This window comes from Xiphophorus couchianus, chromosome 4 (genome assembly GCF_001444195.1).
Source record: "Xiphophorus couchianus chromosome 4, X_couchianus-1.0, whole genome shotgun sequence".
Classification (NCBI taxonomy): domain Eukaryota; kingdom Metazoa; phylum Chordata; class Actinopteri; order Cyprinodontiformes; family Poeciliidae; genus Xiphophorus; species Xiphophorus couchianus.
This window is the reverse complement of record NC_040231.1, coordinates 22319828-22341418: the sequence shown is the minus strand read 5'-3', so window position 1 is coordinate 22341418 and position 21591 is coordinate 22319828. Positions and strand designations below refer to the sequence as shown.

The 21591-nt window shown below is 35.9% G+C and overlaps 1 protein-coding gene across 5 annotated transcripts in view; it reads left to right on the top strand.

Moving 5' to 3' along the window:
* Positions 1-21591, top strand: part of LOC114143617 (protein diaphanous homolog 3-like) — a 164028-nt gene that overhangs the window by 64632 nt on the left and 77805 nt on the right. For all 5 annotated transcript variants that reach the window (XM_028015837.1, XM_028015838.1, XM_028015839.1 and 2 more), the window contains 5 exons: positions 110-205; positions 3465-3559; positions 6789-6890; positions 11200-11439; positions 16739-16868. In XM_028015837.1, coding sequence (XP_027871638.1) covers positions 110-205; positions 3465-3559; positions 6789-6890; positions 11200-11439; positions 16739-16868 — 663 coding nt within the window. The remainder of the gene's footprint in view (positions 1-109; positions 206-3464; positions 3560-6788; positions 6891-11199; positions 11440-16738; positions 16869-21591) is intronic.

The window sequence follows — 21591 nt, the reverse complement described above, 5'->3', positions numbered from 1 at the left end:
TGGATCTAGACAATACCAACCAGGATACCCTCTAGTATCAACTTATTTTCCTACCGTTACATCCATATTTTTGCTTTTAGTGACATTTTTGTATTTTTTTCTTCATCAGCTAAAAAGGAGGAAGAGGATCTTGAGGATAAGAAATCCATAAAGAAGAGGATTAAAGAGCTCAAGGTGCTCGATCCCAAGATTGCACAAAATCTCTGTAAGTATCCTTTTCCTTTCAGGCCACTTCTCCCTTGATTTACATTTATACGAGCCTTCAAAACTTCAAGTGTAGCAGGCTTTTTGGATGCTCTTATCCCTCTTGTGATTCTTCTTGTACTTTTGAATTTTTCTGTAATTTTAAATAACTTCGCAGAGAATGGGTTGCTCAATCATTTATACAGGTTTAGAATATAAAATAAAGCACAAGAAAAGCTAAGGTGCACTCAGCACTTAATTGATACAAGCTTAAGCAAGTGTCACAACTTGTAAATGCTCTTCAAAGGCATATAAAAGTGCTTTAGTTTTTGATTTTGTGCAGTTCTTCATGTTGAAGAGAGTTTTCAGTTTTTGTAACGTTTTTGTATTGGTCACCAAACATCTGCATATTTATGCAAGTGCAAAAACAAAGGTGCAGTACATCTGCCTAAAAATGTTTAGTAAACACACACAGGTTTCAGTTTTCCCTTCCAACTGCAATCTTTTAAGTGCATTTCAAACTATTATAGATATGGACCCAGAAGACAAAGAAATCTCACTGCTGCAGATGAATCACTGAAAACGACCCTTGATCCTCTCTAATTTTCCCACTTGATTCTGAATGAAACAATGAAGAGAATCTGAAACAAAACGTCTTAAAATACATATTGTATATGATCTTTTTATATATTTCATATAAAAACCGTTTTACCAAAGAGATCCTTTAACCAGTCTTTATCAGTTTTACAGGTGTATTTTTTCTAACAGCACCTGGAATAGTAAGGTTTATTATCACTTCTATACATATGTTATTGTCTCTAAAACGGCTAGAGTTGCTCAACACAGTTTACTTTAAATACAGGTGATTAGGTCTTTGTCTAAAGACTGCATTCTAAGAAACTCTTCAACTAGGTAGGGTTGGGGTTAGGGTAATCTATTTTAATACTTCAGTATTATAATGCTGGCAAGAATGTATTAAAAATGACTTAAGGTCAATTAGCACTTTGATCATTTAGTACTCCCATTTCCTACCCACACATAGTTTTTTTCATTGATTCCTTCATTTATTTTATTCTTCTAAATACACCATGTTGTACCCCGGTATCCAAGAATTGTCTATGAATTTATTTCTCTTGGTGCTGAAGGATTGTGAATTAATTTTGTTTATAACTAACCATAATCTAAATAACCATAAAAATGGTTAATTCTGTAATTTTGTGTACGATTTCATTTAAATGCTGATTATTTCTCAAGATTTTATGCTATGCCCATATTTCCACTGACTATGGTTCAGATCACCAATGGGAGCCATCTGACTCTGGCAAAGAGAATTTAAGTCAATTATCAATGATAAGTAAATAAGTAGTAGATTATCAATAATTAAGCTAATAACTAGGTTATTAGTTTTCAAAGTAGCTATGAAATATCTAAAAAGAAAAAGAGAACCAAAATTGCAAAACAACAAAAAAAAAACGAGGGGCAAAATGTCCACCAACCCACTGTGGCAAGTTGGTGTCACCTTTCATCATATAAACACCTCATTAACTTCAGAAAGTTTAGTGTTTTTTTGTTTTTGGCAATGACATTCTCTTTTACTGAATTGAAGAATTTGCAGTAGTCTAGCTGCAGGTCAGGTACGTTGTGGTACCCTGTGAGTCGGTTGTAAAAAATTAACACTCTTCCTCTGTTCAAATTGCAAGCCCACTTTCAGCTTCCTTGGATATAAAATTACTAGTATTTGGCCAGTGATCGGTGCTAATTTCCCCTTCTGGTTAGGAAGCATAGCATAATTAAAACAAAACACAAATCAATTTCAAATGTCCAAAGAAGAAAATTGCATCCTGAATCTGATGTCCTTTTGATGATCATTTAATAATAAACTCACTAAATTATCCGCAGGAACAGATGCTCTTAACAGGGGTGCCCAAACTTTTTTCTTATGTCTTTGGTTGTTGCCATAGCAGTTATTACAAGGCGGCACTTAATGTGAACCTGGCTGTTGATACTTATGACTCATCTCTTCACACAAAGCTAATTAACCATGTTAAGGATCCATTAAGGGAGGAAAAAAAATTTTGTGGTGCATGATACCATAGACTTGTCTCCTTTTTCTTTCTCTCTCCATTTTCTCTCTCGCTGTCTCTCTCCGTCCTACTGTCTCTCTCTCCCTCTCTCTGTTTCTCTCTCACTTTTTCACACACATATGCATTTGCACATGTATGCTTAGCCCTAAAATGATTGTTTAAAAGCACCCGGCATTAATGAGGATCCTGCTGATCTCTTAAGCACTCACGGATCTTTGCACCTCATTGGCTTATATGGAGGGGAGCTGTGACCTTTGTTTCATGTATTAAAAGAAAATGGGACTAATCAGCCCAGTAACAGTGATAAATCATGCAGTAGAAATTATAGAGCAGAAAAGAGAAGGGAAAAAAAACAGGGAGAGTGGGCAGGTTTACAGTATGTTTTTCACCACAGTAGGCAAAGGGTTTAAAAGGCTTGACTGAAGTTGGTAATGAGTATGTGACTTAGTTTTTTCTTTTTTTATTGATTGAGTTGTGCTTCACTGTTAAGCTTTAGTTAAATTCTTCCTAATGAATTGTAATTTTTTCCCACAAGTTCAAACAGTAAAAATGACAGTAGTTGGGAAAACAAGACCGTAAACACATTAATCAAAACACTGAGCCGTTATTTTGTAATTAAGAAGTAATATGTCAACTAGGAAACTGGGGATGGGCAACCTATATTCAGATTCTTTATTGAAGTGCCAGCATTGGCTCAGCTGTTTGTCATTTGAAGTACAATGTGTGGATTTATTTACACTTCATCCAAATACAGACAAACTACCATCTTTGTTTTTAAAAAATATATTTTTTAAGAAAACTTAATCTGGCTGAGATGTTTTCTTTTTTTTTATAATTCTTAGAGCTAGAATAATTATTTATCCTGATATAAACCATTGCTCATCCCATTCCTTATCACGCAGTTAGTATTGAATATAGCCTAGATTTTTTGAATTAGACATTTGAAAATAGCTTTGTCTCATGGATGCATGCATTGATGCAGCTTTGATTGGATTTCTCTTTGCTTTCTACTTCATTTACTTAATGTGTTATTTTAATGTGTGCTGGATTTTTTATGTTTCCTACTACTTCATTCTTTTTTCTGTTTCTATTGTTTCATTTCTTACGTTTTATGAAACTTGTCTAATAATAAACAGTTGTGAATCAATCCAATATATAAAACTAATTTGTTTTCTTATTTTTTTCCTCTTTCTCTAGCGATCTTCTTGGGTTCCTACCGCATGCCTTATCAGGAAATACGTCGCATGATAGTGGAGGTGGATGAGGATCAGCTCACTGAACCCATGATCCAGGTAGGACAGGCTTTGCATAAAGTTGCAAAAATGTTCGAAGCCTCAGCTTTTTATGCGTCATGAGTGCAAGAATCTGTTGACCCGCCCACAGTAAATCTGGTCATACTCAACTGTGAGATGGAAAGAATATTGGAAAGTAACTCGTCCGACAATATGCAACTACATACCTAAGGCTGGAATTGGATTTCTTGTGCTGCTCTTCTCCTACACAGCTATACAGGTTCATGCCCTAACTCTTGTCTGTTGTCTTCATTAGTTGTCAACCTTAAAACACAGTGCAGCTTGAGGCTAAAATATAGGATAGCTCAAAATATGAAGTATACCCTGATTGATCTACCAGACAATTAGTCCGTAAATTAGCTAATTGAAAACATGTATTGGAGATTTTTACCATGGCTGATTAATATTATTCCTTATTTTGTTCTGCTTTACTATTTTACTTTGAACATGAGTTTTGATTGTCATGTGTATAACACACTTTATTTCAATTACTGTACTTTTCCTCATCTATACTTTAATCTATTAGTTTATCTTTGCATCTTTCTCTTAGAAGACTAATTAGGGGGGGTGAAATGAGTCACAATATCCACAGTTGTGTTGCAGTTTCAGTCACGTTTCTGAGTAACGTTCATCTTTTGGGTTTTTCTTTTTTTAATGAACACTCCAGAAGTGCATGATTAGGAGATGGTTCAGGAGATGATTATTCAACACTTGTGGACTTAAAAACAAGATATATTTAGAGAGATGTCGTGACGTTGTTCTAAAACAAAAACAGGAAGGTAGTTTGGCTTTTGATAAGCCACTATGAGTATTAAAGGTTAGGACTGAGTAATTAAAAAAAAAAATTAACAGTAAATGATCTCAAAATGATTTGAATTTCTTTTAAGAAAATCCTTGCTTAAGTTCCTGCTCAGAACCTAAAATTATGTTTTAGCAGGAGCATACTAATTTATTTCTTTTATTTGAGTTCATGTTATGTATGCTGATTTGTATGCTGAAAAACCTTTTTGTCAGCTCTACATTAAGATACGTTGCTTCTGAAGTTTTAGCAGAAGAAAAAAGTAATTCATTCAGAGTTCTGAATATCTGAATTACATGTTAGAATGTCTGCGTCCTCCACAGTGGCAGAGGGCCGCTTATATTTAGCTGTGAAACATGGCTTTTGCCCTGTTTGACTTTTCACCCACAGGCTGTTTAAAAGCTGTGGGATGTTGAAGCTGTTCTCTGGAATGTAGCTCAGTTTTGGACCAATCCAAAATATATTTTGTCTCTCAGTAAAATAGAATAAAGAGCATACATTAAGCATTATTTTAATATAATTTTTCATGAAATATCTAGTACGACATTATAATTTAGAACAAAATTACACAATAAGCAAAAAAATAAAATAAAACTTTCAAACAGCTTCATGAGATGGGTAACATAATGAAGCCCTAGATGATTAAAAGCATGTCTAAGCAAAAATCTTTAAAAGTCCTGACTCCTTTATGCCACCAGTAAAAGTTTCTTACCTGATTATCTCAGTCTACAGGAAGAGATCTTGGACAGAGCAACTGAGCGTCTTGTGGAAGAGTTGAGCGCATTCTCGTTACTATGCTGTGTGCTTGATTGCCAGCTTTTGCTTGTGGCTTGGTCGAAAGTCACTTGCACAGATTCTTTTTGTTCACGTACATACTACTTAGTTGTTCCCACTGCATAAATTCCCTCTCACAATGTATGGTTTCACTCACAAGTTAAAACTTCCGTATTATGTTTAAGAGCTCATTTCATGTGTGTGTGGGTGAAATGCACATTCACAACTTTTGAAACTGATAAAGTAATATAGAGATACTTCTCTGTTAGAAGAAGCAGGTCTATTAATTTTCTTAGATGACGCTCCACAGACAAAGTAACAACTCAGGAATATTTAGGTTTACAGAAAAAATAAGCTTATGCCTCAAGGTGCTACTTGATTGTAGGTTGGCAGACTGAGTCTTTCTGGGTCAATTGGGTTTTTGGCTGGGACTCAGTCTTTCACCAGGAAAAAGAATATAGGAATAACCAGAACATGTTTGAATTACATTTCAAAAGGGAAGAATGTACTGTATAATTTAATAGATGTCCCAACACTGAACCTCTTGGCTACTTCTACAAGAAAGGTCTGAGCAAAACAACACTGGAGCCTGACAGAGCAGCAGTGCATACATTTTTATCAAGTTAACAAATCTGTATATTAGGATGTACTTTTAAATCTCTTTGTGTTTTTTTATTAGTAGTATATCTTGCATATAGCCAAAAATGTATCACCACATTGGGAACTTATTTTATTAGTCTTAAGTTACCATGTGAAAAAACATGGGATGGTAATTTTTATAAATGTTTTTTTTTGTTCTTTTTTGTTTAATTGGATTTTATTTAATTTATGCAACTAAGAAAAGGTTGTTAATATAAGATAATTTCAAAATATATGGGCTACATGAGAGGGAAAAAAAGACTTAGAACTCTGTGCAAAACAGATTAAAAGACAGTTTGCTGAATTAACTTTTTAATTGGGTTTTTGGCTGACTATTTTTGTACCAAACACTGAGGTTAATGAATGCCTCTGAAGGTTTTAGAGTGTGTTGCTGTCAAACATGCCGACTGTGTGGAAACAAATAAAAACAAACCTCAGCTACAGAGGTACACATTGAATAATTCATTTGATCAATTAATAGTCATTAAGGCAATTTCAGTTATGGCACATCAATAAAATAACTTTTAATAATAGACAAACCTTTATTTGCTTTGACTCCAGGCACCTGAACAATTTCTTTATGTAAGACTGTAAATGTTGGCTGCACATCAATAGTATTTATCAAAGGTGAACTGTATCATATTTACAATAAGTATATGTAAATAGCATTTTCTAGTCAAAACGGACAACGAACAATGCAATTTTGTTATTTAAACCAAATGTACATTAGTCATCTACACCCTGTTCTTTAGTAAAATATTCTTAATTTGAATGGGAAGCTGAAAAATACACATTGCTCTTCAGCTTGACTGGTGGCATTCACTTTATTTTTAAAAAATTGAGATGACAATCCTCTACTTAGTGAAATGCTTTAAATTTGAAGCAAAGTTCAAATGTTAAAGCAATAATTAGTGTTTAACAAGACACCAAGTCCTTTTTACTGAATTTAATCATTTCTGGTATCATGTTTATTGCTGCTTTCATCTCTTTCATCTCTCTTTTTCACACTGTTTGCAGAACCTTGTAAAGCACCTCCCAGAGCAGGAACAGCTGAACGCTTTGGCCAAGTACAAAAACGAGTACTCTAATTTGTCAGAGCCTGAGCAGTTTGGGGTTGTGGTGAGTACACGCCTGCACGCACACCCACATACACACAAAAAACTGTCAGCCCAACTCAGAGTAAATGGCCATTGCTTTAATCACATGCACAAGTAGAGCATACAATTTTTGCCTTTATAATATAAAGACAAAATGCAAAAACCCAGGCATTATGTTACACTATAGTATTTTTGATGATTCAGAACCTCTACTCTTTTCTTTATCGCATAGTGCAAATTAAGTGTAGCATGAACAGAATAGTTAAACAGAACATAACCGGCTGCACAGATATTGCAACCATGTTTGTTACTTCATTAATTTTATGGTAATCTAAACTTGTCTTGTATTTGCATTTCTGTCTCTGTCTCTATGAAAACACTAATACACACACAGGCACACACTGAGTGCTTTCATGTGATTAACATAATTCAGGGCTTTTTAAAATTATATCATTTTAAGAGGTAGGAAGAGAGCCAGGACACCTGTGGACTAATTTATGCACATTAAAGAGCAGCACTTGCTACCCTATTATGTCTGCATCATTTTCTAAAGACGTTCCGAAAGAGGTTTATTCAGATTTATTCTTAAAGGGTGTTGTGAGCGTTGTGGGTTTTGTGTTAATAACAACTTAGCTGGTGACAAAAACATGTGACAATCTACTTTATTACCTATGTTTGGGACTCGAATAGAAAATATATTAGGTTGATTGACTGGAGGGAGGAGATGAAGTGGTTAGAACACCTTCTATTGTAAACCTTGCAAAATTGAACCAGGTAAATCCTGTTTACTGTGTCTGTGTAGGCCCAAAGCAAGTTGTGGTTTCACCTTAAAAAAAGCTATATTAAAAAATAACAATATGCATTTTACAGTCTGTATTTTCAGTACATTTCCCCTCTCACTTTGAGGTCTCCTGTATGTTTCATTATGCTTATTCAGAGTAGCACATTGTCAAAATTGCTCTGCACAGTGCCGTCTGAAACATATATCTTTCTGCAGAAAGTTTAAAATTGTAAATAATAAAAACTGCAACATGGTTTAGTGCCAAAAAGTCAACAACAGGTAAAACTCTGTTTCAATTTTCATTTCTTGCATCAAATTTCATGCATAATTTTGAGCTACTGATACAGCAGACTCCTGCATAAAATTCAAGTGTTTCTCAATAAACTAGAATACCATTAAAAAGGTAATTTATTCCAGCACTTCAGTTCAGATAGGGACACTTGTATATTACGTTTATTCATACACAGTAGTATATTGCAAAAGTTTATTTGTGTTAATATTGATGACTCTGGTTCACATCTAAGGAAAAGCTAAAATTATTTTCTGTGAAAGTTAAAACATAATAATACCATAACACCAATAAAAACAGGATATTAATACAAACATATTATCCCGTACGCATTTTATGTTTAAAGAGTCACAGGGAACATTGGTGTCCAGTAGACTCCCTCCACAAGGATGACTAACACCCAGAGGTTATTGCTCAAAAAGCTTGCTGTTTAATTAGGGCTACATGCAGGCATATTAACGGAAAATAAAGTGGAAGAAAAACATGTGGTTAAAAAACGTTGCAGAAGCAGCATGCATTATTTCACCGTTAGGGGATTTTTAAGAACAGTCCTTAGAGTTAAGCGGGGATTGATGAGGCACAGACTCTCTCTGGAGTCAGGACATGAAAAAACACCCAACAGACCTATCTAGGTCATGAGACAACAACTGTACCAATTCATGTATCAAATGTCTTCTGAACCAGAGAAACCCATTTTTGGGTTTTCATTGTGTTTTCATGTTCTCAAAATTAACAGAAAAAATATAATATTGAAGCAATTTTTTATTGATGCATTTGTTTCATGAACTTCTAGAACTCTGATTGCTTTATTTTAAAATTATAAAAACTAATGGCAAAAAAGTAAAAAACACAAGTTAGTGCAGAATCACTTGAAATATGACTTTGTAGACCTTTTTCTTTCTTTTTATGTGTTTGTAGAAATGTTGCAGGGTGCCCTCTGTATTCGCTACCATGTAGCAATGATAAAGGATGTTTACTGTTTCTATAGCTCAGAAGAGACAAACCACAAAGCAGTGTCAGATGAGAAGAGTAGGGAAATGAAAGGCTGGAAGTTATAAACCAGCAGCCAAGGCTGATGATTATGTTGATTTCCAGAATGTTAATACCATTTCAGCACCTACAAAAAATTGTTCAGTATAATGTGAGATGTGTCCTAGAGATATAACGGAGCGTGTATTCCAAATATTAACCACATTTCCAAACAGTTCTAAGCTTTGCACTTCAAGGTTTTGAAGTTAATTAAGTTCCATTTAAGAAATAAAAAAAAAAAAAACCTCTTTGTTTACTGCTGAAAGAAGTAGGAAAGAAAAAGAAAAAAAAACATTACATATTTATTTTTTCTTGATTGGAACGTCCTGAAAACATTCTGGATTGTAACTTTATATCCCAAATGTGTACCATTTTGTGATTCTGCTGTACCGGGTTCTCCTAATGTTTTCTCTCACATATTGACAGTGCAGTTTTACACTCAAGCTTTTCTTGGAGAATATATAAAACTTGAATAAAGGGCTTATTATTCTACTTACAACTGGTCTCCATTCATCTCCATTATGCTGAAAGATACACTTATCTTCATTTGGATTTATCATACCCCTACCTTATGGCTAATTTGTTAATAAGTAGGCCCAGGAGCACAGAAAGGTGCTGGTCCGATGGGCCAGGTGGTAGCACTCTGAACATGTCCTCTACCCTGCAGGGCGCAACACAAATAAATGAGCGGTAGTCTGTGCCTGAAAGGAAACCAAAGGTTTAGCCTTTACCAGCTGTTCCTGGGCAGCTGATAATTGTTTTTCCTCTTATTAAAAGGTGGCCTAAATAAATGACTTTGTGCTGTAACAGACATCTTCATCTTTCATGTCTTGTGTACTGCAAATTTTAAGAATTTACCATTACGGTATCTCTCATGATCTCTTAATTTGCAAATATTAAGGGTTCAAAGTTTTAATTATTTCAACAATGTATATAAACCTCTCAATAAAAAAATAAATAGTTATGGGCACTAATGCACAGTGTTCAGGATACTGTGGATGTGCAACTGTCAACTCGACAGAATGGGAGAGAGAGTGTTTATTCCTAGTTGTACATTTCATTCCTTGCTTGAAATGAAAATCTGTTAAGTACAGAAAATAAAGAGAGCTGATAAAAATTATACAATTTTGTTTTTAGGGGAGCATGGCCTCATTAGGAGAAGCCAATGTTGATTTGTTATCTTGTTTACACCATTTCAAAAAAAGAAAAAACTACAACATCCACACACATTATTCACAGGGTGGAACATAAGAAGAACTTTGAGATAAAATGGGTTTTTTTGTTGTTGTTTTTCTTTTCTCTGTCGACATTGTCTGTTATAACTCCATGTCCCTGAAGTGTTTACATTTTATGGACCATGTGTTCTTAGTTTTCATCCTCGAAAAAAAAAAAAAAAAAAAAAACATTTCTGAACATTGTGTCAGTTGTTTTTGAAAGTTCTCTTTCTTGTTTTAAACCTATTCGCCTGAAGCTGCTGATGGTGTGATGGTGTTTGCTTTTTTTTTTCTTTTACTGATTATCTAATCTCAGACACGTATTTATTAAATTATTCATCCAATCTCAGTATTACATTTAGCTTCTAATTTATTTCTTGTGTGATTTTATTCTTAATCTTGTTGCATAGTTTTCTTTGTTTTGCTCTCTGCCTTTTTTTTCACACAAACGCATTGATATTCACATACGCTCATTGAGTCACTTTCTAAAATAGTTATTTGATAAGATTGCAGTAGCTATAATTAAATCCTCGATGAGGGGCATCAAACTGCACAGCCAGCTGTTGTTTAAACTAGACAATCGGAACCTGCATCCCGCTATCTCTAACACACGTACACAATCATGGTAGTGGCCAGGTCTTGGGCCCAATGCAATATTTTTCAATTTTCTCTAATTGTGTGAGAGTGGTAATCCAAGGCAGGCTATTGTATATTCCACCCCCTCCACTGCCTGGTCTATATGGACACTAACTCCACAATTAACTTACCAGACCTGGGACTAAAATCAAATCACTGCCAGCATCTATTACCACCACCTAGCAACACTTTCCTGTATGCAGGTTGCATAAATGTGCGATAAATTAGATCGGCTAAATGTTGAAAGTGGCAAAAATGTGATTGTAGATATTTTGAAGTCTGAGTATGTTTTCCGAAGTGGTTTTTGTTTTTTTCCTGGTTTCCTTCAGATTTTTCACATCCATTTCCTATTTATATTAATGCATGCGTTTTCTTGTCACAGATGAGCAGCATGAAGCGACTCCGACCTCGCCTTAGCCACATCCTTTTCCGACTCCAGTTTGAGGAGCATGTAAACAACCTGCGACCAGATATCCTGGCAGTAAATGCAGCATGTGAAGAGGTCAGAAAGAGCCGCGCTTTTGGCCGCCTGCTGGAACTGGTGCTTCTGCTGGGAAATTACATGAATACAGGCTCTCGAAATGCCCAGTCATATGGATTTGACCTTAGCTCCCTTTGCAAGGTAAATACTGACCTCTACATATTTTTTTTTCACATTCACAGTTCTTTCTAACCCCATTGACACTGGTTCAACATGAGGGACACTTGTTCAATAAAGCTCCTGATACTGCATATTGATTTTATACAGCTGTGTTTGCAGGTGCACACCTGAAGTAGCAATAATAAAATATTTGACAGACATGAAATGAGCCTTATGTAAAATGGGCTGCCTGGCTCCTCTTCTGGTCTGCAGCACACTTTATTCTAGCCTGTAATATGTTTAGAAAAACAGCTTTTGCTTTGGAAAGAAGCAAGACTACAAAAGAATCATGAATTGGTAAAAGGTAAAAGAAAGTTTTTTTTTTTAGTGTGTTTACAAATAGAAAAAATGTAAATCAACAAAAATATTGTCAAGTAAACAAAACAGACTAATTAAATGGTAATTGGGCTGAAATTAAATACCACTTTTAACATTATACTGATCACTGACGGAACATTCACCCTTTTGCACTCAAAAGTGCACAAACATTCATGCAATAATATGCAGTTAATTAGGCAATTTCATAAGAAAGCGCTTAGCCCTGGGACACAATTGCCTCTTGAATCTAGACCACAACTTTCTGATCTCAAAAGAACAACTCAACCAACAAAGCCCCGTCTCCCGCAAATGAGCACAACCAATCCAAGACAATCCAAAATGATTAATTAGCATGACCTAAGTTCACCGATAAATAAGTTTCCATAAGCTAAAATAAGGTTACCACCAAGCAGCATAACAGGTGGAGGTCATGCTTTACTTAAATTACCAATGCAGTTTTTGAAGTCATATAAATGTACATACATGACTAAAATGTTGCATCATAGTTGCAACATTTAATTTCTGGTGTCATTTGGGCTAAGCCTTACTTTTGTCGAAGCAAAAATTAAAAAGCAGGAGAACAAGTTGTGGGTTTTCTCTTACTTACAAATAGTAAAAGCACAAATGACATTTCTATCTTTCCAGTAGTCTTTCCTTTATTAGTTTATATAAACACTCTCTGCTGTATTCTACAGCTGAAAGTCGTTTGGTGTATGCCTTCCAGCTTTACTACACATCTGGAGGCTAAAAATGTGTCTTCTTTTCAATACAGCTGAAGCTCAATTTTTAAGTTTGGCCAAACCTTTGCAATTGGATTTAGGTCCAGGCCATTGTAATGCAGGATGTTAAGTTTAATCTATTACAATCCATAGTTGTCCTGGTTGTATGTTTGGGAGATTCAGGTGGAAGGCGAACCGCTACCTCAGTCTCAGGTCTGTTGTAGATTTAACAATTTCTTCTTCCATCCACCACAGAGTGTTTGCATATGGGCCAAAAAAGTTAAATTTTTGTCTTGTCTGATCCAAACACCCTCTCTAGTAAGGTGGCTGTGTCCCCTTTATGACTTGCAGCAAACTGCAAAGGAAAATGGCTTTCTTTCAAAAATGATGTAGTCTTCCATATCTCTTCTATAATGGTATGCACAGTTCTTAGTATTTTACTACTTTTGCAAGGCAGTGTTAGTGGAAGGTTTGACTGTTGATTTGCACAGTCAATCCTGATTTTCATCTGTTTTATCACAGTCAGGCCTGCAAGACCATGTAAACATACAAGGTTTATGTATCAGTTGGCTTTTATCAAAACACATTAAAATAAAGGCCATGTTTAGTTTGTATTCTTCTGCCCACAATAGATACCTATTCTTCAACTCTGTTTGAAGAATAGGTACCATGTCGTAACCCATGCTTAAACTGTTTGGCATTTGGTTATAATTGCCAGAAGGTTTAGACCCCCAAAAAACTCCTAGAAAGCTGGGGCTGTCCGATCCCTCTGAAAGCACACACACCCTTTTGGGCTAACCAAGCGCTTCATTCATGAAGACATGGCCTATGGGTATACCTCTGTGATGAAGACTGAGCACCAAGTATCCCCCGCGTTATAGTGAGGACAAAAACAAGGTGTAATCTTTGGATGAGAAACTCCTGCAGTGGTTACATTAAAGCTGTTGGCACATGCGCTGCAGTTTCCACAGTAACAGGCACCACAGCCATTTGTCACTGCCACCTCTTTGCCCTGTTAGACTTGGATGCTTATGCTCATATAAACACTAGCGCATTTGCCAAATGTGGATTCCTGCATATTTGATGGACTAGAAACATTAGCAGAACAATAACATAATCAATCAACAGAGGTTTATTTGTGGATTATGTCTTCCACTTAGTTTAGCGCCACTGTTCCACTGTGTCGATTTCTTTTCTTTTTTCATCACGCTGACATGTTGTCTGACCACTGTGAGTCGATGTCTCAGGCACAATATGTAGAGGAAGGCATCACCTTCATGCCTCCCCCAGAGTTTGACAACTTAATACTGTGACACACTTCACAGCACAGGGAAATTGCACCCAGCCCAGCTGGAAAAAGAAAAAATGTTTACATTGTCATCTATGATTACCATCCATCTAAATTCAGAGAGGGACTTTTCGTGAGTGAGCCATTGAAGCTTTTAGAGAAGGAAGAAAAAAGCAAGGAAAAAACGAAATGAAAAGAAAGATGAGAATGTTTGATTAGAGGAGATAATGCAAACATGATTAAACCCAGCGGGTTTGAGTACACTGCTGTCTACCAATAGATCACCTAGAGAGATACACAGCAACACACTCCACAGGAGGGATGCACAGCGGGGATACTAAGAGGCATCTTGGAATTAGACTGTAAAAGAGCAATGATGGAAATTTATCAGAGAAATTGAAAAATTGTTGTGTGCTGTTGAGGGAGACACAGCGAGTGCAGGGGGGTCATCACATTGTGAAATTGCATCTGCTGCCTAAGTATGAGATATAAAATCATCCGTTGCACTGTCAACACTTAATATTTGTGACGCAGGCATTGAGACATGACTTTCTTTGTCTTATAATACCCAACAGATACTGCCATCTAATGTTGTGGGTGAAATTGCAGCGATACATGGCGAGACTGACAACTTTTGTCTGCTGCAGCAAACACGTCTGCCATGACAAGCTCTCACACTGTGATTTTCTTTTTTCTTTGGACAGAGAAAACAGAAACTAAAAAGAAGGCAATTTATACACATACATAGCAGTGACACATCAAAGGAAAACCTTGAATGCCAGACCCTTACGGTTTGGAAAATTCATTGCTCTATTATCCCCTGTTTTCATATATCTTTTTTCTTTTTTTTTCTATGACAACCTGCTTTGGGTCCACTTATCCCCTTGGGGGACGGATCACTGCAAATCAATATAAAATTCCTCAGAGTGATTTTTCCTTTGATGAAACTTTTCTGTCTTGAGCGAACTGGTCTCTTCCAGGATGACAGTGCCCCCATGATAGGTTACATGGGGTCATAAAAAGATTTGATGACTATGAAAATAATGTGAGTCATATGTGAGCCTTTTGCAGTCTCTGCCAGCTCAGTTGATCATTTATGGAAAATTTTAATCTGTGTTGGACTGCATCTTTCTCCGCATCAAATCGTCAAGTGAGGGAGAGTTTTTTCAGTTCAATATTTCAGTGTCTTTTATATTAAGGTAATAATATAGTAGATGTTCAAAATTGTGCAAACATTGAAATATTTTATCTAAAAATGACTTTTCTCCTTTTAATAACACATATTCTGTATAATTCAAATAAAACACATTTATGAGATACAAAAAAATAATAATATAAAAGTGAAAATTGCTATGGCAGTTTGCCAAAAAATATCACAGTCTTAAACTAGTACTTTGTTGAAACACCTTCATTCAACCCTCAATTAAAATTCAGTTTATTCACCTGTTCACAACATTTTTTTTCATTATGTCATGGCACTTTACAAAAAATTCTCAGTTCAGTCACACATCCTAAAACTGGGTGTTAGTTCTTGCAGGAGAGAATCCTGATAACTAAAGGATCTGCTTAGCATTGTGTTGATTGATTGAATTATAACTCTAGCCACTTTGACAAAAATTTCAACTCTGTTTGAAGAATAGGTACCATGTCGTAACCCATGCTTAAACTGTTTGGCATTTGGTTATAATTGCCAGAAGGTTTAGACCCCCAAAAAACTCCTAGAAAGCTGGCATTGTGAGGATCATAGCAAAAATGTGTTGGTCCACTTGAGGACTAAAAGATGTTCTCACAATATGAAAGATTAGGAGAAGATTTGCAAGGAACAGTGAGTAAAATGTGAAATGCTGGTAGACAACTACCAAAGAACATTGAACACTGAAGTTTAATCGAAAAGTGCTTCAGCAAAGTTTCTGAAGTTTCATTTATGAAACTAGAGTTGTACCTTTCGATATTTCATTTTTTAAAGTAATTGTTTTAATTTTTGTGTTGCTGGATAATTATTTGAAAAGAGTGTTGAAATGATGTAACATCGTCTCAGTTTTGCTATGCCTCAAAAATTTGTTGTTTTACAAAAGTAGAATTTTGAGAACTATTCTGGAGGGGCATTTATATCAGTCCATCTAACGTCATCGTTCTGTCATTTGGAGCATGTGAAAATACTGAGTCTGACAGCCTGGAGAATTTTTCCTGCATAAGTTTCTTTCCTGACCTCTCTGTGAAGATTTGTATGTCAGTTTCTATGTCTTAGTTGTTTGACACTTTGACAAGAAACATAAACAAAAATATGTACTTCAGGAATAGTGCAGAGCTGACATTAGTTTGCAGGTATAGAAAGTAGCTTTTTATTTTGTACCACATTAGTGGAAGAAATGCATGTTTTAGTTTCATTGAAGGATTTATTTGTTTACTTATCCTCTGTGTTGCTACAGATGGATCACAAAGTAAGTAGAGTAAAAGGAGAATAAGAGTGTAGTATGATCCTGTCACAGTTGTTGCATTTTAGTTGATTAATACTTTGGTTTACTTGCCAAATAAAATACAATAGAACAGAATTACCTCATATTTTCGTACCTCAGTGGGAAAATTCATGTTTACATGCAACAAGTGACAGACAAATGGAAGCATGTAGATTTACACATAGGTTAAAAAGACATACTATGTACATCAACACAAGGCAATGCGACATATAATTTATAACATCTAGACATAATTATTCAATGAGCATTTCACATTTAAATAAACATCGGACTAATTTCAATTCAATTGAGTGCATTTATATAGCATAAAGTTATGTATTGTCCATTTGACAACACTTGATCAACATATCTTTTCTTTAGCAAATAAAATCTTGCTTTTTTGTTTGAGTTAGGATTTTCTCCTCTTAAAAAGTTGCTTCATTCACTTCATTCATTAGAAGCGTTGTAACTTAATGTGTTTTCCATGTGTTTTACTACAGTTAAAGGATACGAAGTCCGCAGACCAGAAGACCACATTACTGCACTTTTTAGCAGAAGTGTGTGAGGAACAGTTTCCTGATGTGATAAAGTTCATTGACGAGCTGGAGCACGTGGATCGAGCAAGCAGAGGTACATTATATTTTTAGACATACTTTCTAACACTAAATGTCAAAGGTAGCCAAAACGGGAAGGTATTACTAAGTCACATAACCACATTAGACTATATGTAAATTGTATACAATTAATTTTAATATGATATATAAACATTCAATGTTGTTCTATTAAGGCTACTATAAAATGATGGCTGGTTGGTACCAAGTATTCTTTGACCAAAGGGGAATATTGCCATCACCTATTTATTACCTGGTTATTGCATTTTTTTCGGAACTAATCAACTTTTCTTTGTTTGTAGCTTTGTATATCAAGAAAGCCCTCTAGATTTGTTTACTTGTTTTCAATATGTTGTTTTAGCTGCTGCCAATGTTATTATATCTAAAAACTCACTGATAATTTATATATTTACTGTAAACACTCACTAGCATCATGTTCCGTTGTGAGCAATAGTCGTCATATACTAAAACAATAGTGATATAAACAATAGTGACAACTGAACAGGGAAAAGCAGAAGAAAATAATGGGAAGAACCTAATGAAATGTAACGAGATACCGTATGTGAGATTTTAGCTTAATCAAATTCTGATGGTAGGTACCTCAACATTTTTTTTTAACTTTGCCATATAGGAAAATATGTAGAATCAGTAAGATTTAGACTATTTGGCTCACACAAAAGAAATGGGTTGATATTATCAAAATACGCTGCATATTTTGTTTTGTATATGACAATTTTAGAGTAATTGGAGTCTTTTGTATGCTTTAACTGCATAATGCAGAAACAGAATGACCTACCTACACTGAAACAAAGCATTTTTGTTCAGCAAGTCTTTTGTTTTCTGTAAGCTTTATTCTTTTGTAAAAATCTCTTGGGGTTATTCTAGAATTAGATAGCTTGTTGATTCCGTAAACAATGCATTTTATTATTTTACTGTTTGATCCACGCTACACTGTTCATCTGCTCCGCTGTTTGATACCAGCATTAATCTTCAGCTGTCGCACATTTACAAGTAAGAGGTTTATTATTTTTTTCCAAGTAAATACATCAGATTATGTCAGCCACAGAGATGAAGAGCAATTCTTTCTTTGAACACGTTTGGAGATGCTGTGTTGGTTTTAACACGATTTGGCGGGGGTTTTTTTGTTTTTTTTTTCTTCTCACAAACATGGCTCCACTCAAAGTGCTTTTAGTCTGGTCCGATTCTCCTGAGTACGGTAAAGGTCAGAGACAAGCAGAGCTGACTGGGTGGTCAAAGGAGACTCGGTCTTGTTCTTTGTTCGTTGTTGCTATAGGCGGCTCTCATGCAGCAGCGGCGAGCAGAAGTCTGTGCAGAGTTTGTGTTTGTTTATGTGCGAGGTTGTTCCGTCACAGCATGTTTCCACCCGGCTCTAAAGACGATTTTTACCCACTGCTCTAGTCCCAGTGGGAGGGAGAGAGGAAAAGTGTGAGGAGGAGAAAACGTAGGGGGATAATTTGTGTGGCTTCATTGTTTGGACTCTCTCATAAAGACCCCTCTAGATTTTCTTGAAATTTTTTTTCTTTTTGAAAACGGTAGATGATGACACCCCTGTTGTGGGTTTATTTCTCCCAACTAGACTGCATGTCCACAAGACCAAGATTAATAAGTACAAGGTTGAGATCAATGGGAAGCACAGTTCTTAGATCTTTCCTCAGACTGTGTGACGTCTGCTTTACAGACATCAAGCTGAGTATATTTACATCTGTATAGATAGAGTGTCCTTTCTCTGTCACAGTCTTTCTCTGTTTTTCTACCATTATGACATGCTCACATTAAGTGTCTTATTACACTACATCTCGTATTCAGACACACAAATCCCATTTCTTTTCAAACGGGGCTCTTGAGTGGCTTCTTTTTCATTAATTCTGACAGCCATTTGAGAGGACTGTAGACACGCTAAAAGGCTGCATTACATTCATAGACACTAACCAAAGAGCTTACTTGGGCATGAAAACGAGGTTGGGCAGAGGTAGCAGTAATGATTTGTGTTCCAGCTCTGAAGGTGCTACTTTTCTGAATGCATATAACGCGGTCCCTCGTTTCCCCCACACTTCTCACAGAGGCGAAACTGTACTTTAGTTCAGCGTCGCTTCGTGTCTGTCTTCTTATTTTTGCTCCCCTCTCTTCTCCTCAACTCTGGAATCATTATTTCTCCTGACAGTGAGAAACAGTCTTTTTTTGCTGCTTCTGTCATTTCCAATGAATCTCTCCTTATCTGTCTGTCAACACCTCTGTGTCTGTCGGTCCTTCCTTTCTTGTCTTGCTCTTGTTCTTGGTTTCAGTCTTTCTGTTCTTATTTCCTTTTTTTCCCCCCCGCAAACACACACAGACATGACGAACAGCAGCAGCTTTGGCCAGTTAAGATGGCATAAGCTGAGCGGTGCTTTGTTTAAACTGATAGTGTAAAGCAGGCGACTGTTGAAAGCAACTAATGGGCTCAACCTGGTTAATTCATCTTAGAAATATAAATATTACCTTTTAGCTGTAGAAATGATGCTCATTTGTTTTTTGGAAGAGACATTCTTGCATAAATTTTTACACAGCAAAAATATAGAAGTTCTGTTTCCAGCATCTTGTTGCATTAAAGAGTCATTAAGGACTTATGTGAGGACTCGACGACATTGATGTGGCTGTTTAATATGCTGTTCAAGCTCTGCTTTGTAGTTCTACCTCATGCAGTCTGAATGATGAGCCGGAGGTTTAAAGTATATGGAAGGGGCTTTCTCTGCTACATTTCAGAGGCTGCTTTGCTCTTAAGAATTGCAGTATCTTAGATGTTTAGCATGTAGAATGTTTTCTATATAGGTCTCCCATCCACAGTCTCTGGCTCCATCAGCTTAGTCCCACTTGTCTGGCAGGGTTTGGCCTCAGAGGGCAGATCTGCATTTCTACACTCTCCTAATTTCCATATATCAAAAGATGATCTATTGTGGACTTGTCTTTAATATGGCTCTTCGCGCATACGCGTAGTTTTGTGCTCCTCTCTTTGTCTCATTTATTGCACAGCAGGTTGACAGAGTAATAAAAGGATGTCAATGGGGAATTTGACCTCTACAAATACTGCAATTATTATTCCTCTAAAACACCCTATATCTGTCTGCAACCTCTCTGGACTCCAGAGGCGTTCAGGTTCCAGTGCCCATAAAAATCACTCACGCCTTAATGCTCAGAATGAGAAGGCAACAACAGCTTGGCCAGAAAGAGAATGAAACATACACAAACACCACTTTGTCTTTTTTTCCCCTCCTTGTATTTAGTTTCTTAGTGACAGGATGAGCCTTTATATATAAATTCTTCAGTTCTGTATTTCAAACATATGTTTATGGTAAACATGAATGAATATCCTTTGCTTTGAAGGGCATTTGTTCCTGTTTAGCAACACATTCCAGCTGCTACAATCGCTCTTCAAGTAGGTTTTCCTCTTGAAGCATATAGTTCTACATTTGTCACCTCTCTTGTCAGTCATTGTTCACATGTCTTTCCATGTGAGTGAGGCACATCACAAAAGCCTGAAGATTAGCTTGTGAAGCAGAGGAAAGAGGAGATCCCTGTCTGTTTTTGCTGTCTCGCCCTCCTTTGCTCTTTTCTCAGTCACAGCGTCATCTCACCGGGCTTTAATCATTTCTATTAACGGACTGGCTGTCTGGCAACCTTCCACTTTTCATTCTGCCCACACCTTATTCAGTCATATTTGGTTGCCGGGTAATGCAGAGGATAAAAAGCGAACAGGGTAAAAAGCAGGTACAGGAGCAGGCTGTTTACTAAAACTTTCGCTGTTTAATATGACTGAAAACATCATCTATTTGCTAAAACATTTAATGAGAAAATATATTAAATTCAGGCAGTGAATTAACAGTGTATCTCCAAAGCATTCTTAGCCCTTGCAATTGTTTTATATTTTGACATGTTTCAAACACAGAATTAAATATTTTGTTGTTATTTTATATGAAATTTGCGTGGCAGCAAATACTTGTGAAGCAGGCATTAAATTATTTATTTATTTTTTTACAAATTAGTTATTTTTTTTTGTTTGTTTTTTACTTTCATAAAATTGCTGAAACACAGTCAGATTTACTGGAGAGCACATGTGAATAGAACTTTCAGGTCTTACCATAAAAAATTATTAGTTACATCTAAGTCTGGTTATATTCATGTCCAGTCTGACACATCCATATTGTTTAAATGAAAGCATTCCATTCCATCGTTCTGGCTCTATATCTAGTGCCGTTGTCTCTAAGGAGAACCCCTGCCCTAGACTTGGATCATCTGTAGCCTCTGCAAATTTTAGATTAATATCAAACGGCTGAATAGTCTCTTCAGCAAGCAGCTCAGTGACACAGAGGCGTGCTAATGAACTAACTATTTGATTAAGGAGGAGGTTGTGCTTGTAACATGAAGTAGTTACTATTTTTTCATAACATTAAAAGAATGGTATGAATACTTTTCCAAGGCAATATACTTTAACATGTCTTTGTTAATTTTCCAGTTTGCATAATTATGATGTATGAAAGGACAGATGTGTGACACCAAGACCGAGCCTAGTTTTTACTATGTGAAGGAGTACAGTATTTTCAGATTGGGTAGATGAATTTAGTGTCACTATAAAAATTATTAATCATTTGATTGTTTTAGCCAGATTTTTTGTCTGTTGGTGTCTTTCTGTCACCAGACGCAGTGTGTTTAATGATGCTATGACATCCAATTAATGATCTTTACTTAAC